Source organism: Chroicocephalus ridibundus, chromosome 3 (genome assembly GCF_963924245.1).
Source record: "Chroicocephalus ridibundus chromosome 3, bChrRid1.1, whole genome shotgun sequence".
NCBI classification, from domain to species: Eukaryota; Metazoa; Chordata; class Aves; order Charadriiformes; family Laridae; genus Chroicocephalus; species Chroicocephalus ridibundus.
Window position 1 is genome coordinate 42,658,369 of NC_086286.1, and position 16,898 is coordinate 42,675,266.

At 43.2% G+C, this 16,898-nt stretch overlaps 1 protein-coding gene across 1 annotated transcript; it reads left to right on the top strand.

Moving 5' to 3' along the window:
* Positions 1-1,367: 1,367 nt before the first annotated feature.
* On the top strand, positions 1,368-16,135 carry HNRNPU (heterogeneous nuclear ribonucleoprotein U). Its single transcript, XM_063328906.1, has 14 exons — positions 1,368-2,361; positions 3,441-3,552; positions 3,674-3,747; positions 6,205-6,344; positions 7,877-7,976; positions 9,067-9,179; positions 9,584-9,847; positions 10,090-10,209; positions 10,666-10,794; positions 11,165-11,333; positions 11,867-12,106; positions 12,557-12,759; positions 13,833-13,904; positions 14,309-16,135. The coding sequence occupies exons 1-14, from the start codon at positions 1,635-1,637 to the stop codon at positions 14,360-14,362; spliced, it is 2,517 nt and encodes an 838-aa protein (XP_063184976.1). The 5' UTR covers positions 1,368-1,634; the 3' UTR covers positions 14,363-16,135.
* The last annotated feature ends 763 nt before the right edge of the window (positions 16,136-16,898 follow it).

Here is a 16,898-nt window from a genome sequence, read left to right on the forward strand (position 1 = left end):
ACTAACTTGCATTTCCTAGGAAAGAAAAGGTTCTGACAACCTTTTTCTCATCTGTACATATTGCATGAGGGAGCACTCCCTGTCTCTGTTCCAACAAGCTGTTGTGTAGTGATGGGTTGAGCTAACCTTGCCGACTGAGTCATGTTTCCTCCAAAGGGACCCAGCCTGAGTGAGGACAGAGCAGTGTGTGTCTATATGTGCTTAAAAGAGCCCTTTCCTGGTGCAGCTAAAACACAGTGACTTCCTCATCTCTCCTCCCTTCCTCTTGGTGCAGGTAAATGTAATTTGTTCTGGTTCAGAAGGCCAGGCGACCTGTACCAACACAAAGCAACTTCATGCCAAACACGCCTTCTCTTCGGTAGAATTTCATACTCATCTTCTAGTTGTTTGACTGGCTTTTTTTTTTTCTCGTGCAAGTGAAAATTAGCTTTTTATCCAGGCTCCCTAAGGAAGCAGATCAGTGCTTCCTTTCTGTTCATGCAAAACCCTCTCTGCTGTTTGTTTTCAAGTAACTTTTGACCAAATTGGAAAAATTCAAGCACTGTAGGTCTCAGTGGCTGAGGAAAGCCCTGAAGTAATGCTGTACTGAGGAGGAAAAAAGAGAGAAAACCGAGCAGTTTTGGTTAGCTGATCGGCTCTGTGCTGAGCCCCAAACTAGCACTTCTTGTCCTGTGGAGAGTTAATGCACTTGAAAAACCTTTGTTAGTCCCGTGGCTTTGTGAGCCCCGGCCTGCTCTAAATATCAGGTCTATGCGTGCCTCTTGCTGCTGCAACTAGTAGAAAAAAAAACAAACGGGTGTACAGCTCTACTTTTGTCCTTATGTAACTGTGTTAACAAGGTTGTATCAGGCTAACTATTTTGAGTAGCGGTGTTGTTCGTTTCGAACCCTTTAGGAAACAAACCGCGCCGGCTAGGCCCCAGCCGGCAGCGAGGGGAGAGGAGGAGCTGCCCTGCCTGCCAGGCCGCGGCCTGCACACAGCGCCGGGCCGGGGCAGGGGGAAAGAGGCTGTTTAGTTGGGCTGGGGCCTTTTACTCGTGTTTAATCCCCGCCAGAAGGCCGGAGAGAGGCCTGCCGGGGTGGCACGGCGACTTGAGAGGATTATTTTGCCGAAGGGGTTGTCTCGGTTGAAGGGACAAACGGCGCGGCTTCCTGCTGCCGCCTGCCCAACATGGCGCGGGCACGGCCGCCGTGTGCGCGGAGCGGGGCGCTCCGGCAGGCAGAGCCGCTCTCCCCCCCGCCTCCCTCACACCGGGCCCGGCGGGGAGGCCGCCGCGGAGCAGCCGGCGCCCCGCGCCTGTGAGGGCAGTGGGGGGGTCTGCGCTCGGGCGGGTATTTACGGTACGGGCGCGCGCGGGCGGCCGTTACGGTAGCGGGGGGGAGGAGGGACTACGTGCGCGGGGGCGGGGCGGGCGGTGCTGCGTGCTCGGCCCCGCGAGGCGCGTCTCCCTCGCGAGCTCGGTGAAAGGATTTGGCGCCAGGCGGGTCCGCTCTGCAGCTGCCGCAGCCGCACGCACCAGCCGCGCCACCCGCCCACCGCCGCCCGACGGGGCCTCCTCGACCCACAGCCGCCGCCCGCGCCAGCCCCGGAGCCGCCCGCCAGCCCGCCCGCCCAGGGACCGAGCCGCCGCCGCCATGAGCTGCTCGCCCGTGAACGTGAAAAAGCTGAAGGTGTCGGAGCTGAAGGAGGAGCTGAAAAAGCGGCGCCTCTCCGACAAGGGCCTCAAGGCCGAGCTCATGGAGCGGCTCCAGGCCGCGCTAGACCAGGAGGAGGCCGGCGGGGGAGGCCCCGCCAGCAGCGCAGTTGAGCCTGGCAACGGCAGCATGGAGGGGGAGGCGGCCGAGAGCGGCGGGGGCGCCTCGCAGCTCCACCAAGGGGGAGGCCCCGACCAGGCCGCGGCCTCCACCGCGGAGGACGACGACGAGGAAGGGCTGGAGGCCGCCGATGGCGACGCCATGGAGCTCGGCGAGGAGAACGGCGAGCGGGCGGGGGCCGGGGGCGGCCCCATGGAAGAGGAGGCGGGCGGCGAGGAGGAGGAAGAGGAGGAGGAGGAGGATGAGAACGGAGACGACCAGGGTTTCCAAGAAGGGGAGGACGAGCTCGCCGACGAGGAGGAGGCCGCGGCCGGCGACGCCAACGGGCACGGGGAGCAGCAGCCGCCGCAGCCCCAGCAGCAGCAGCCCCCGCCGCTTCTCCAGCCGCGCGGCGGCGCCAAGGAAGCCCCCGGCAAAAGCGCTGGCGGCGCCTCGGGGCCCCCGGCGGCGGCCCCCTCCGGCCCGGCGGGCCCCGCCAAGCAGCAGCAGCAGCAGCAGAAGAAAGCGGAAGGCGGCGGCGGCCGCCCCGGGGCTCAGGCCGCCGGGGGTGAGTGTGCGCGGCGGGAAGGGGGGGGGGGGGGTAGCGGCGTTAATTCCTCCCCCCCCGGAACCCCCGTCGCGCGGGGGGGGGGAGGGGGGGGCAGAACGACCAGGAGGGCGGTTTCCGGGGCGCGCGCGGGAGCGGGCGCGACGGCGGCGCCTCCCCCGCGGGTGGGGGGGGGAGTGGATCGGGGGGGGTTGTCCACCGCCTTCCGCACGGCACCGTACCGCGTGCTCCCCGCCGAGCCCCGCGGGGGGCGGTGAGGGGGGAGGCTGGTGTTCGGTGAGGGGCTGTTGTGCGGGGCAGGCGGCGGAGGGAGCCGGGGGGGGAGGCGCAGGGAAGGGGCCCCCGCGGGGGGGAGGGGGGGGGGGGTGTAAGGGGGGAGGGGCGGCAGCGGAGGGGCCGCTGGGGCGCGCTGTATTGTGCCGAGGAGCGCTGGGCGGCGTGACGTCACTTCCGGGCTGTGCGCCGCACGGGGATGGCGCTGGGAAGGCCTGGTAGGACGGAGGGGCGGGAGGGAGGAGGCGGAATCCCTTCCCTGCAGGCAGCCGGGCGGCCCCGCGCGGGGCTGCCGACCGGGCCGTCGCGCCCGCGCCGCCGGGAGGAGGCGCAGTCGTGCGGATCGCGCTGTGTCCTTGCGAGCGGCCGGGAATGTCCGGGGGGTGGGGCAGGGCGCGGGTCCGCCGTCGCAGGAGAGGTTTTTTGTTCGATTCGTTTTCCTTTTTTTTTTTTTTTTTGTCCGATTTTTTTTTTTTTTCACCACTTGGGAGCGGTCTGGCTCTTGTGTGGGGGAATTTTAGTGTGGAGGAGTGTGCCGGCCGCTTCTGTCGTGGATCGGAGGTGATTTAGCAGACTAATTTTGAGCCTTCTGAGAAAATTTGAGATAGGGTGGTTGTTGTTTTTTTTGGGTTGTTTTTTTTTTTTAATCGTAGTACTAAACAAAGTTCTTCTCCAGGGTGCTGTTCCTTTTCTCGTGCTGTAGGGTCTTACCGTTTCCAAAGTTGGAACTGTCGTATAGGAAGGAGTTCATTCCCGATTAAAGAGCTGCTTTGTGTAATTAAAATAAATCGTTAATTCTGCTACAGGAGATGCTAAAACAGAACAAAAGCCCGGTGAGAAAAAGAGGGGTGTGAAGAGACCACGTGAAGACCATGGCCGTGGATATTTTGAATACATTGAGGAGAATAAGTACAGCAGGTAAATAAACTAGATGCTGGGTAGCATTTTGTGAATGAAGAGAAGTAAAGTACAGAAATGCTTATTTTAACTGTGTGAAAATACATGTAGATTTATTATCTTTTGGTTTTGTTTTGTGCAGGGCCAAGTCCCCTCAACCACCTGTTGAAGAAGAAGATGAACATTTTGATGACACAGTGGTTTGTCTTGATACTTGTGAGTAAACATGCTTTCCTTTACTTTGGAAAGTTGTGGCATTATGCTTTTAATCTTAAAACCACGCTTTCTGAAATGTGGGGTGAAAACATTTGTTGAGTTTTGTTACCAAGTAGTTTAAAAAAAAAAAACCCTAAAAACGGTGTTTCCACCCATTTTCAGTAAACAAAAGAACAGAAGGATATACAGGTCTTTATATTAGCAGTAACGAGCTTGGTTTTTCCCATGAAGTCTGTAATATCATACAGTTTTCTGAAGAAATCTTAACCAAAACACTAATCTAGTATGGAAACTAAGCTGGCCAAGTGTAGAGTGAACATAGAATACATTTAAAACAGCTTGAGAAAATAGTTCCGTAGCACTTGAGTTTTTCACTGCAGAAAGTTTTGAGAGTAGTGTAGGTGGTTAACTGTAGTACAATTTGTGAAGTGAGCTTCCTGCATAATTTGCTGAGGTCCTATTTGTGTACCAATCAGTGGAGTATTTCTTCAGGTTTTATAATAAATTTAACAAAAAAAAGAAAAATCAGGTAAGGCCTCCTGAAAAATGACCCATTCATGCAACCTGGGAGTTTGTGGTGCGGGGGGTGATTTGTGCTAAGGGGATTGCAGAGAGAATTGATTGGAAGGGTGTAGAAATTGACAAGTACATGCAAACAGTTGGTGGGGTTTTTTTTTGAGGCAGATTATAATCATTACTATTGTGATGTACCATGACTGGGGCAAACTTGACATTTGTATTCTTGAGGGTAAATAAGGACTTAGTGTAGTCTTTTAAAAAAAAAAAAAAAAAAACCAAAACCCAAAATGAACCACCCAGAACTTAAATAAGCAATGCTTGAACTTGTTGGATTCTTAAAGCGCCATGGAAGGAAAGCTTAAATTTTGGCATTATCTGGCATATTTGCTAGTAGTTCCAGGTGTCTTCCTGATAAATGTTTTGAAATGGAAGGAGGTATTAGTTTACAGTCACATAAATTGCTGAATATGCCACCCTTCGCATCTTGGTAACTAAATCTCAAGTTTCTATCTGCTAACCTGGTGAGTAGCCACCTTTGTGAGAGCTTCTGATTTTCCCAATAACTGAGTAGTAGCTACTTTTCTTTATTATTATTTCTAGTAGCAAGTTTTGTCAAGTGACAAACTCCATGATTTAAAGCGCCGACAGACTGCTTGGAGATCAGAATCAAACACAGCTTTAAGACTGAATTGTGTAACAACTTGGCGCGCTCTTTATTGGACCATAATGATCCAGACATATAAGAGGTTTAGCACTCTTAAGTGCTTTTTATTACCTGTGTCTTACAAGGAAGCTGTAACTTCAAATTCTGTTCTCATTTGTGGTTCTAAAAGTAACCTACACAGGTGGATTTCTTTTATATGATTTTGCCCGTTTTTCGTACAACAAAGAAAAGCTAGAATTACTAATGAGAAAACACTTGGATCACAAATATTGTAGTTGCAACTGAGGATGGCTCTGTGCAAACAAAAGAAGATCTCGTGCATGAGAGTTACCAGTAACACAGGGAAGACTGCATTTTAGTGTACCCTGGCAGCACGCAGACTTTGTATCAGTGCAGAAGAACTCACTGTTTGCTCACTTCGCTCCTTTCTTGTAACCATCAAATAGGTTTGGAGTTTCTTCTATGGATTCCTTGCTTTGGGGAATTCAAGTGCTATATCCTGCACCTCATGTTACCATTTGACATTGTCTTTGTGAAATGTTCTAGAAGATTAATTTGAAACTTCATGGTGCTGCGGCTCTAAAGATGTCTGTAAAACAAAGGTTCCACTTAAGTTCTTAGAGTGATAGGTGAATTCATAGCGCAGGTAGTGTTTCTTAGGTGAAGTAGGTTCTCTTACACCACATTCTATGTGCTTAACCTATCTGCATTTGACTTAACTGATTTTATTTTAATTGGCTTAATCTAATTGGACTTGCTAACTGACTATATTAACCAAAGACAGTACTACTTTCAGTACTTAAATGTGTTCCTATTTACTTCTTAGCTGCCCTTAAGTTTGGGCATGAGGGGTAAGAAGACTTCAAAAAAGGTATCTAGCAAATAATGCAAAGACCATGATGCAGATTTCTTTGCTCTATATTGATGGAAATATCTCAGGGTAACCCAGCAAAAATGGTTCAAATAGATGAGATGAAATTCAGGTTTTTAAGTAGATGAGAAAAAAACCAGAGGGAATTTGCTGACAGAAGTGAACATGGCACCTTGAAAGTTATTTTTCTGAGCTAGCTTTTGCTGAGATTTTTTGGCTGAGCTTCAGCCTGCAGCTCTGTCTAGGCATGTGTTCAGTTGCTTTCCTGAAAGATGCTGAGCGCTTGCTGTCAGTTTGTCTTGAAAATCACCTTGGAAAGCTAGAATCACCTTTAGTACATAAAACTGGACAGCTGTACTTTATTTTGTAATAAGAGTAAACAGAACGATTTTTATGTTAACAGATAACTGTGACCTGCATTTTAAAATCTCAAGAGACCGGTTTAGTGCTTCCTCTCTGACCATGGAAAGCTTTGCTTTCCTTTGGGCTGGAGGGAGAGCCTCCTATGGTGTTTCTAAAGGCAAAGTCTGCTTTGAGATGAAGGTGAGTTAACCCGATGTTTTATGGGAGACTGTTTTGCATGCTTAAATTTAATATTATTTATACTTGTCAGGGTTTTTTTTGTACTTAGTTGAAACTAATTCAGGTGAACAGAGCTTTCAGAAGGCCTTGTCTTATGAGCTGTGAAATGGTTCTTGATAAAAGATGTCTCAATTACCAAAATTGCTTCCTCTTTTATAAAAATGGCCATTTAACAACGAAAAAAGCAGCTTGGCTTGGATTTGCCCAGAATATGTAACTTTCGGTCTCAGTTTTGAACCAAGAATTTCATTGGGCATCTTGTACATCAACTCTTGAAGAATTTTGATACTTGCTGGTCAAAAGTTTGCTTTACTTTCTGAAGGTTACACAAAGCTTGTCTGTTTTTTTTAAAGAGGGATGTAAATTATCCCAGCAGCCCTTTTTTCCTCTTCCTACTTAGAGCAGGTCAAACTCAAAGACTAAGCGGGGATTTGGTCTAGATGACCTCCAGAGGTCCCTTCCAACCTGAATAATTCTGATTTGTTTATGCAGTGAATGTATTTAGCAGGTACTTGAGAGCAAGAGTTCTCCTAAAGAGTAAGAATGGCAAAGAGCCATTGTAATCAACAGATTTCTCCAACTTCTTAACAGAAGAATAAGAGGAGGCACAAAGCTTGTTTTATTTTTATATTTTATTTTTTTTTTACTTAGTGATCTTAAAGGCTTCTTTGCATATGATGTGCCTGTGTATATAAATGCTTACTCTGTTCTCTTCCTCTAGTACTTTCAAATCTAACCACTACCATGAGGAGTGGGTAGTGGTCCCATTCTCCATGCTCTTGCATTGAGTGATTTCTGTTGGTACCTGTAACTTTGGAAGGGCAATGGAGTGAAATTGATGTCAGTATTTGTTACCTTATTCACTTTCAAATCAGTTTCACCTCGGTCACCTGACTCGAATAGTTGTGGAAACTGGTAGGATGCTGATCAGTTTTTCACTTCAATTTGGTGAAGTTTGTAAAGGCAGTTAGAAAAAAGCTGGTTGCCTACGGATTCCAGTGCGTTTAGGTGGGGTTTTTTGAATCTGGTTATGTTGTTTGGAATCTGGCAACTTGCCGAGGAAGTCTGCTTACTGTGGAAAGGGATGAGTGTAATATTTTCTCCAGTCTATGTAAAGCAATTTTTTATCCATTACTGCATTTTACTGGCAAAGTAATTTCCTGTTAATCCCAACTTTATGGCGATTATTTTTTTTTTAATACATATACATCTTGTTTGTGATTCTAATAGAGTATCAAAAGGATTAAGGCTTTTGGCCACTGAGAGGGACTGCTGTGACTAAGTGCTTTGAAGGTATATGGTATCTTGCATCTTCATTGCTCAGTCAGGAGATGTAACTATTTAGTGATTGGCTTGTGATTTCACATACTTCAGCATGTTTTATTTTTGCAGAAGATGATTACTTAGACCTAGTAAAGATGTTACCTTTGTGTTTCTATCTTGTTGGTGTCTAATAAATACTACGTACCTTTTAATGAATAATTTAAAAATAGGTTACAGAAAAGATTCCTGTTAAACACCTGTATACAAAAGACATTGACATACATGAAGTGCGAGTTGGCTGGTCACTGAACACAAGTGGAATGTTGCTTGGTAAGACTTTAAACATTGGATTACTTTTGCATTATTAATTGTGTACATGGTTGAAATTTTAAGTGTAATTTTTTTCTTAAGCAGATGGGAAAAGCTTAGGAATTGTAGTCTATGTGTTCTGAAAAGTGGTCTTAACTTGAATTGTTCACTGGACATGATGTGAGAAAGTTTATTACTGGGACCAAATAAAGTTGTTACGTATTCAGGCCTATAAGGATTACATGATATGAGAGTTAATTCTTTCAGTGGTCAGGCATGGGTTGTGGAGAACATTCTTGAAGGCCTGACAAGATTAAGGATTTCTCCTTTTCATGTAGTGTTGTAAGTAGGAAGAGGAGTTTTTTTGTCTCTTTTTATTTTTTTTTAAGAGTGGGGCATGGTATAAGATTTAACCAGTGAAGAAAAATTCCTGGATAACTATGTTATCTTTTTGGCCTGGGGAGAGAATCCTCATTTCTGAAAGTAGCTAGGAAGAAAGGAGTACAACTTCATTAGATATATGGGAACTGACCATAATGGCATTTATAACTAATACTTGCTGCTGAGACACATCTTTGTGGGAAATGTATGTGAATTGATATGTTCTGACATCAGCAGTAGCTTTCTACTTGAAGTACTTATGTTCCACCTGAGTCCTTGTGTTTGACACTTCCTGTTAGCTTGTTCCTTGCAGCTTCATCCTCAGCTGTCGCATAGGCTGAATGTCTGCTAAACTCCCTTTAAAATAGGGAGGGGTAAGTCCTACTGGAGACTAAATTCAGAAAGCCTTTCTGACTAACTACATTACAGGTATGCTGGTGCATAATGAGGTCTTCAGAATTTAAAAATACTTGGTCATGTATTTGACAGTTCAGCTTTATGGCAGCATAAGGCTCTTAACCCTGGGATGGAGGAAGCACTGCTTTTCCACCTCAAGTGAGAATATTCTTGAATACAAGAATGCAGTGTAGCTGTTTGGGGGTCATTGCTTGTTTTGGCGTTAATAGAAACATTCTGAATGGCAGCTTACTTAAGTAGCTGTAAAATGATTGTATTTCTAAAAGGTTAGATGAAGATGCCTATTTTTAATAAGTTTAAATTATTTCTTCAGGTGAAGAAGAATTTTCTTATGGGTATTCTCTAAAAGGAATAAAGACATGCAATTGCGAGACTGAAGACTTTGGTGAGAAGTTTGATGAAAATGATGTGATTGGATGTTTTGCTGTAAGTTTTCACTTATTTTCTTCTGAAGAAAAACATCCTTGAATTTTTAGACTGCTTTGATGTGAGAAGCAGTAAACCAAATACAGAAAAACTTGGAGCAAGACAAGTTGTTTAACATAGGGAGGAGGTAGGAATGGCAGATATCAACAGTGACTGCTGTCAATGTGTTAAGATTTCATGTTCACAGATGAATGTCTTTAAAGCCTTTTTAAAAAAAATCAGATCTTAAACAAGACAGTCATTGCAAGTAACTTATTTTAAGAGAAAATTTTTAAGTAGTTCTTTTATGATAGAACAGTGTTACAGAAGTTGAGTGAATATAGCCAATAGAGTGAAATGACTAATACAACTAATAGAGCAAGGTGAGTAACTTTATCCAAACTAATGCTTTGTTTGAAAACCAGAATTTCGATGGTGATGAAGTGGAACTCTCATATTCAAAGAACGGACAAGAGCTTGGTGTTGCATTCAAAATAAGTAAGGAAGTTCTTGATGGGCGGCCGCTCTTCCCACACGTTCTCTGCCATAACTGTGCAGTTGAGTTCAACTTTGGTCAGAAGGAGGAACCTTACTTTCCTGTACCTGAAGAGTATACCTTCATCCAGAAGGTCCCTCTGGAGGATAGGGTCCGAGGACCAAAGGGACCTGAGCAAAAGAAAGATTGTGAGGTAAGTTTCTTGTTCATAGTATCAAAGTTGTTGAGGTATATGAACAGAAGTGATGGAGTTTAAGTAGACTGTTAACTCTCTGACCTTTTTGTTTGGGAGCTTTAATACTTGGTATCCCGTGACTCAACCCCCCCTGACATCCCCATGCCCCCCACTTGGTTTCCATTAGGCTTGCTGGTCGAAGTTGCATATTAAAGAAAATCTTTGAACTAGTATCTCAAGTGTAGAACCTGTTGTCATAGGTGGTGATGATGATCGGCTTGCCTGGAGCTGGCAAGACTACATGGGTTACCAAACATGCAGCAGCAAATCCTGGGAAATACAACATTCTTGGGACAAATACTATTATGGACAAAATGATGGTAAGTGATAATACTACATTTTATTTGTTGATACATTAAAGACTTGCTGTAAATCCAAGGTCTTTGGCTGCTGTGGTGTTCTCTTGTATCAGAGAAATCTAAGAAACTGACTAGTGGTTTTTAGTGACTGTTTTAAATTTTTCTTTTGCTCAGCTGCTACTCATACATGGCACAGCAGGATTCTGAAGCTTTTTGTGATACTATCACTGTCCTCAGAACACTTAGTTTTGAATTAGTAATGTGATCAGTATACCTTAGATTCAGCTGTATTGATTCACCTAAATTCTTAGTTTCTAAAGCTCTGTGTCTTATGGAGGTTTTGGGAATGTTGGTTATGAGTTTGTAGCCATGGCCTTGAATTGAACAATGGTTGAAGTGAGGTGAAGAGCATTTAGCAAAGGAAAATATCAGCCACGTGCATCAGGGCTACTTTAACTCTGGGAAATCTCTCCATAGGTCGCAGGTTTTAAGCGGCAGATGGCAGACACTGGGAAGCTTAACACACTGTTGCAGAGAGCTCCACAGTGTCTTGGAAAGTTCATTGAGATTGCAGCTCGTAAGAAGCGGAATTTCATTTTGGATCAGGTAGAAGCTTCAGTGAAAAATCATTAAGGAAATTTGTTATAGGCTGTAGTGCAGTAATTAAATGGGATTAATGTTACATTGTAATAGCAGTTGTTTCATTTACTGATTTACTACTCGTTCAGGGGACACAAAGTTGAGATATTACTACAAATGCTTGTCTGAACTTCTCTGGATTTATGGGATGTGGGAGGAATAGTGTTTTAACACGTGGATATGAGCTCGTAACTTTGCATTATGCAGCATCTTTATGTCCAGTTATTTGTAAACTTCATTGCAAGCTCTTGTAGAGGTGAAGTCTATACACCATAAGTTGACTTCCTTAACTCTTACAATGACAGCTACGTGTAGTAAGTTACTGCATTTTTTTCAGACAAATGTGTCTGCAGCTGCGCAGAGGAGAAAAATGTGCCTGTTTGCAGGCTTCCAGCGCAAAGCAGTTGTTGTTTGCCCAAAAGATGAAGACTACAAGCAAAGAACACAAAAGAAGGCAGAGGTGGAGGGAAAAGATCTTCCAGAGCATGCAGTTCTCAAAATGAAAGGCATGGAACATAATCCTATACTGTGTTTTAGGATGCTGAGTATCTGTTTAAAGGATTAAGTAAACGTGAAGTCTAAAAATCACTTTATCTTAAACAGTTGTACTTAAACAAAACTGGAAGACTATTGTAACTTATAGGACAACACTATATTGTGTTCCCTCTGCTGCAGTCCTTAACACTACTCAGTTATGCTGATATGCTTCATGCAGATGCACAAAGCTGTCTTGGCATAAAGTGCCCTATATAAGTGACGTATTTGGCAGAAACTGGTATTCTGAGTGGAGGTTTATAAAAGAAAAAAAAAGATCTAGGCAGAATGTTTTCAAGGTTTGGAACAGTACTGGCAAATCCATGAAGACCTGTTTATTTCCTTTGTTACTGTTACATTTCGTAAATGCTCAAATTACGTAATTTTGTCCCTATGCTGAGGGAATGCAGCGGGTGGGAGGAAGAATGGGAGAAAGGTGGTTAAATTACGGCTTTGATTGTAGCTGAATGTAGATGCTGAATACTCAGTGTTTTTGCAATTATAGGGAACTTCACACTGCCAGAGGTAGCAGAGTGTTTCGATGAAATAATCTATGTAGAGTTGCAAAAAGAAGAAGCGCAGAAGCTTTTGGAGCAGTATAAAGAAGAAAGTAAGAAATCTCTTCCACCGGAAAAGAAACAGAACACTGGCTCAAAGAAGAACAAGAAGAGCAATAAAAATCAATTTAATAGGGGTCAGAGAGGTCGTGGAGGATTCAACATGCGGGGCAACTTCAGGGGAGGAGGTGAGTGTAGAAATAAGCCTGTAAATTTTGGAGGTTGCTGCTGCTGAGGGTTGGAGGGGGAAAGCTTGTAGTGCTTGTATTGCAATTATTATATGGTGGGAATCTGGATTTCAACTTTGTAAGTTTAATTTATTAGTGCAAAGTTAATTGTCCGACTTTAAAAGTGAAGATTGCCAAAATCCTAGATTATACTCTTCATGTAGTTTGAGGCACATCTTTGAGGTTTTTATGTTAGGTTTGGTGTTCACTTGTATACCAGACTATTGGGGTGGTAGTGCATGGTTAAATTACCATCTTTCACTATGACCGGATGATTTATCTTTGCACTGACAGTTTTGCACTAAATTTGTATGTCTTATTTCTATACCACTGGTATTTTGAACAATAATCTTCAAGTAAGAAATACATCAGGCTGAACAATTACTTGATGAAGTAACTCTTTCCCTGCAGTCCCTGGCAATCGTGGTGGATACAACAGGAGGGGAGGCAACATGCCTCAGCGAGGTGGTGGAGGTGGCGGAGGTGGTGGTGGCAGCAGCGGTGCAATTGGCTACCCATATCCTCGTGGCCCTGTCTTTCCAAGCAGAGGTGGCTACTCAAACAGAGGAAACTATAACAGAGGTGGAATGCCCAACAGGGGAAACTACAACCAGGTGATGCTTTCGGGGGGATTTATCAATTGAACAACAGTACTTTGGATGATGTTTGAAAGGCTTGGTGGCTGTCAATACCCACAGACTTTGTGGTACTATACTAATCCCACACTAAAAGGCCTAGCTTTCTAGTTTAGTGTGTGTGCCCAGGGCTCTGAATGTTGCATAAGAAGTTCTGATGCTGATGTGGGGGTTCCATCTTAAAGATGGAATATTTTTAGGGCATGTGTGTGAAGGCTTGTGTTTGATTTTTTTTTTTTTTTTCTTCTCCCCCCCCCCAGGTAGTAGTAATGCTTGTTTGGCCTTAGGGTCAAGATGTATCTTTTATCAAGCATTTAGGGAACTTTCTGGAAATAGCTCTGGGGAGAGTCTTTGTTTTGGTGTCTGGTATCAAGCACAACAAGTGAAGACATGCTAGCCTAGGTCTTAACTGATGGAATATCAGTGGAAATATTTGAAAACATAATTTGGATTACTGAAGAGCCAGCAGATGGAGCCCAAGCTAGTAAACATGGCTCAGGTTTGTCTAATAATGACAAACAGGGAAAATGCAGTATTTTATCTCTTAGTAGCAATGTTCCTTTTTTGTACCATAACTTTTATTTGAAGTTTTGTGGACTAGCTCTTCTATTTTCAGTTGTATGACCCATATCCTTTTGCCTGATCAGATAACACATCCTTGCAGCAACTACAGCCTTTCCTAACTAAAAATAGGCAAGCTCCTGTATTTTTAGTTGTCCTGGTGCAGTTTAGCAGCTGGAAATAGGGTGAGTCAAAACTGGATTAGCCAGCTTTCCAGACCACTGGCAACAACAGTTTGAGCTGGCTTATTAATTTGAGGTTCTTGCCCCATGTTCAAGAAGCAGGTGCTTGGAGAGGGGGCTTTTGGTATTCTCGTGTTTTTCAGCAAGACTTTTTGTTTGTTTGTTTGTTTTTAACCTAGGCCTCATAACTTGTATTTGAAAGATTGTGTGTGGTATGTGGTGTTTGGATGGTAATGGAAAGATGAGTACTAGTGCACTTCTGAAAAATCCATGTAGATTAAGTAGTTAAAAACTGTTGTCCTCTTACAGAACTTCAGAGGAAGGGGAAATAATCGTGGCTACAAAAACCAATCTCAGGGCTACAACCAGTGGCAGCAGGGTGTAAGTATTAATAACTTCGCCTTTTCACTGTTAACTTGAATGTTTCAAAATGCTATCAGAAATAATTTAATGTATAATCAAAACTTGATAGTAAAATCTTCTAATGCTAGGTAATATCACTATAAATAGTTTTCTCTGCAAAACTTAAATCTGGCTTGATCGTCTTGATGTATCAAATATCAGCTATGGCTTATTGGTCTTGATGGTATGTAGTATTTGGCTTCACATTGCTACTCTGAAGTGAACTTAACTGCCTTAAGTTGTTAAGGAACGTGCTGCTATTTGAGAGGACTTAAATATTCTCAAGTTCCAGGAGAACTAGATGTTTGTTAAACGCTTTATGTAAGAAATGCAACCATTACGCGATTACAGGTTAAAACTAACTATTTATCCATTTATTGCAGCAATTCTGGGGTCAGAAGCCATGGAGTCAGCATTATCACCAAGGATATTATTGAATACCCAAATAAATGAACTGATACATATTTCTCCAAAACCTTCACAAGAAGTCGACTGTTTTCTTTAGTAGGCTAACTTTTTAAACATTCCACAAGAGGAAGTGCCTGCGGGTTCCTTTTTTAGAAGCTTTGTGGGTTGATTTTTTTCTTTTCTTTTTTTGTACATTTTTAATTGCAGTTTTAAAGTGATTCGTAAGAGAACCTCAGCATTGTGCACGATAAGAGAATGTGTCAGTATTTCAGGGTTCTACATTTTATCTGTAAAATGTGACTTTTTTTTTACCACAACAAAAGTAAAACGTTGCTTTGTACCTGGTGTCTTTTTATTAAAGAATTTTCTCCTTTTTCCCCATCCCCCAATTTCTAAGAAACAGTCGTGAGTCGTGTCACAATATGATAGAAATGTTAGCAACCAGATTGGTCCGGAGGCTCCTTAGTAGCCCTCGTGAATACCATGAGATCATGTAAAGCTCCGTATTACACTCCATCCTCTCTATGAAGCTTCTGGGTGGGGAGGGGACGAGGGAGAGGTGAAAGTTTCTGGCAATAACTAGGACTCTTTTTGTACCATTTGGAACTCAATAAGATGTTGGGGGCAAAGAGGAGACCTGGGGCTAAATAGTGAAGGTGGAGTGTATGTAGAAGCTCTTTAAGTTGTAAAACTTGGTTGCATTATTTGTGGAGGCTCAAACTTGTGAAGGTACAACACCATAATTTCTTTTCCATTTGTTCTGCATTTTGATTCTGAAAAGAAGCTGGCTTTGCCCATTTCTTATTAAACAAAACTTGTTGTAAATCCAGTTGTCTAATGGGATCTATATGAAGTTAGCTGTGTGTCTGTATAACTTTTTCCCCACAAAATACTGTATACCTAGTGTGCTTGTAGTAGTTACTCCACCATTTTGTAAGCTAATGAAACTGTGAGTCACCCATTTTATATCTTAATTTTTAATCATGTCAATTCTCAAATGGGTGTATCTCCTTAGCCTGCTGATTCCTTTTCTCTTTAAAGAAAGTGGGTGGAGAAATTTAACTCTAGACGTTTGTTTGCAATAAAATAAATTCATTTTACTCTTGTTTTGGGATTGTCGCCATCAAGGTCTAAAATCCCTTTAAGGCTATAAAGAGGAAGAGAATGTACGAAAGCGATGATGTTGGACAGTTTTTAAACTCATTACTGTGTACATGCTGAAATACTTGTGTTTCTTTAACAATCTAAACCGGTGGTTGCTCTGTTGGAGATATATCACGTGTATAATCTCACAGTTTAACATGGTTATATGTATAGGGCAAAAGTCTTTTGAGTTGCGCTTGCATCATGTAAATCCACTTAACCTATTTATTGTAAAATAGACATTAGGGAAGGAGCAGGGGAAGAAACTGGACAGGGAGTAGGACAGGAGGAGGGTTGTCATGGAGAAGGAATCCTGGAGTTCAACAGAGAGCTTGGATTTGTTTTAGCCGCAATTTTGTTCAGATTTACGCTTTTGTAAAATTGTAGTGGCAATGTTAGCTAATGATTTCCTTGCGTTTTAATGCCGTAGGACAGGGGAGAGACGTAACCATCCTGAGTCGGACTCACGGTGCACATGTGGAAACACATGTCACTTCCCAGCAGCAGCCTAGACCTAGAGCTGGTGTAGTGTGCTTGAAACTTTCCTCAAATGTTAGTCGATTTCTAATAGTCTTCAGCAGTAAAGATAAAGTTGTGTTGCTCTTCTAGCCTTTATAGCAGATGACGTTGCATATTGACATTAAACATTAACAGCACCACCTCCTTGTTAATATTGCTTTAAATCATCCCTGTACTTTGAATGAGAAAAATGTAAATTGTCTTTAAAGAAACACTATTTAATGAACTAGAAATACGGGGAATCTAACCCTGAATCTGTTTTGCTGAAATGGAATTTTCTTTAGACTTGCAGAAGAAGTTTAGTGTAACTGAAGTCCATCTCCCTTCTACCCTCCTCACAAGAACTAACACTTTGTATGGAGTGCTGATCCTTTGCTTATTTTGGTACTCTATAAAATTATATAGTCTTCAACTGAAATACAAGAGCCTACACTTACTATGTGGTTGTAAAGCTTTTATTTTAATTCAAAAGTCTGGGATGTTTCATTTTCAATTCTTCACTGTATGGTGGTTAAACAAAAAAGCTACCCATGAGAGGAAGTGCTTCAGCTGTCTTACACTTGTAAGAGGAGTATTTGTTTCTACTAAAAGTACTCCTGTATATAATATATATATATATATATAAAAAAAAAAAAGCTGTTTTGATAAGTTCAGCAGTGTATGTGCTGCCTGTTTTCAAAAGAGCTTCAACGTAAGCACCAGTGAGGCACGTGATACAGGTGTCTAAATACTGACTAGCACTTGCGTGCGGCTGGATGTTCATTCAGCCTGGGCCTGCCCGCAAAGGAGAGACAGCCCCTCGTCTTAGCCCTGGTTGTTGTTAGAGAAGGGATTTATTTTGCTGTGTGAAAACAGCTTAAATAGAAAAGCCGTTACTTAGAAAATCACTGATATTAAAACACT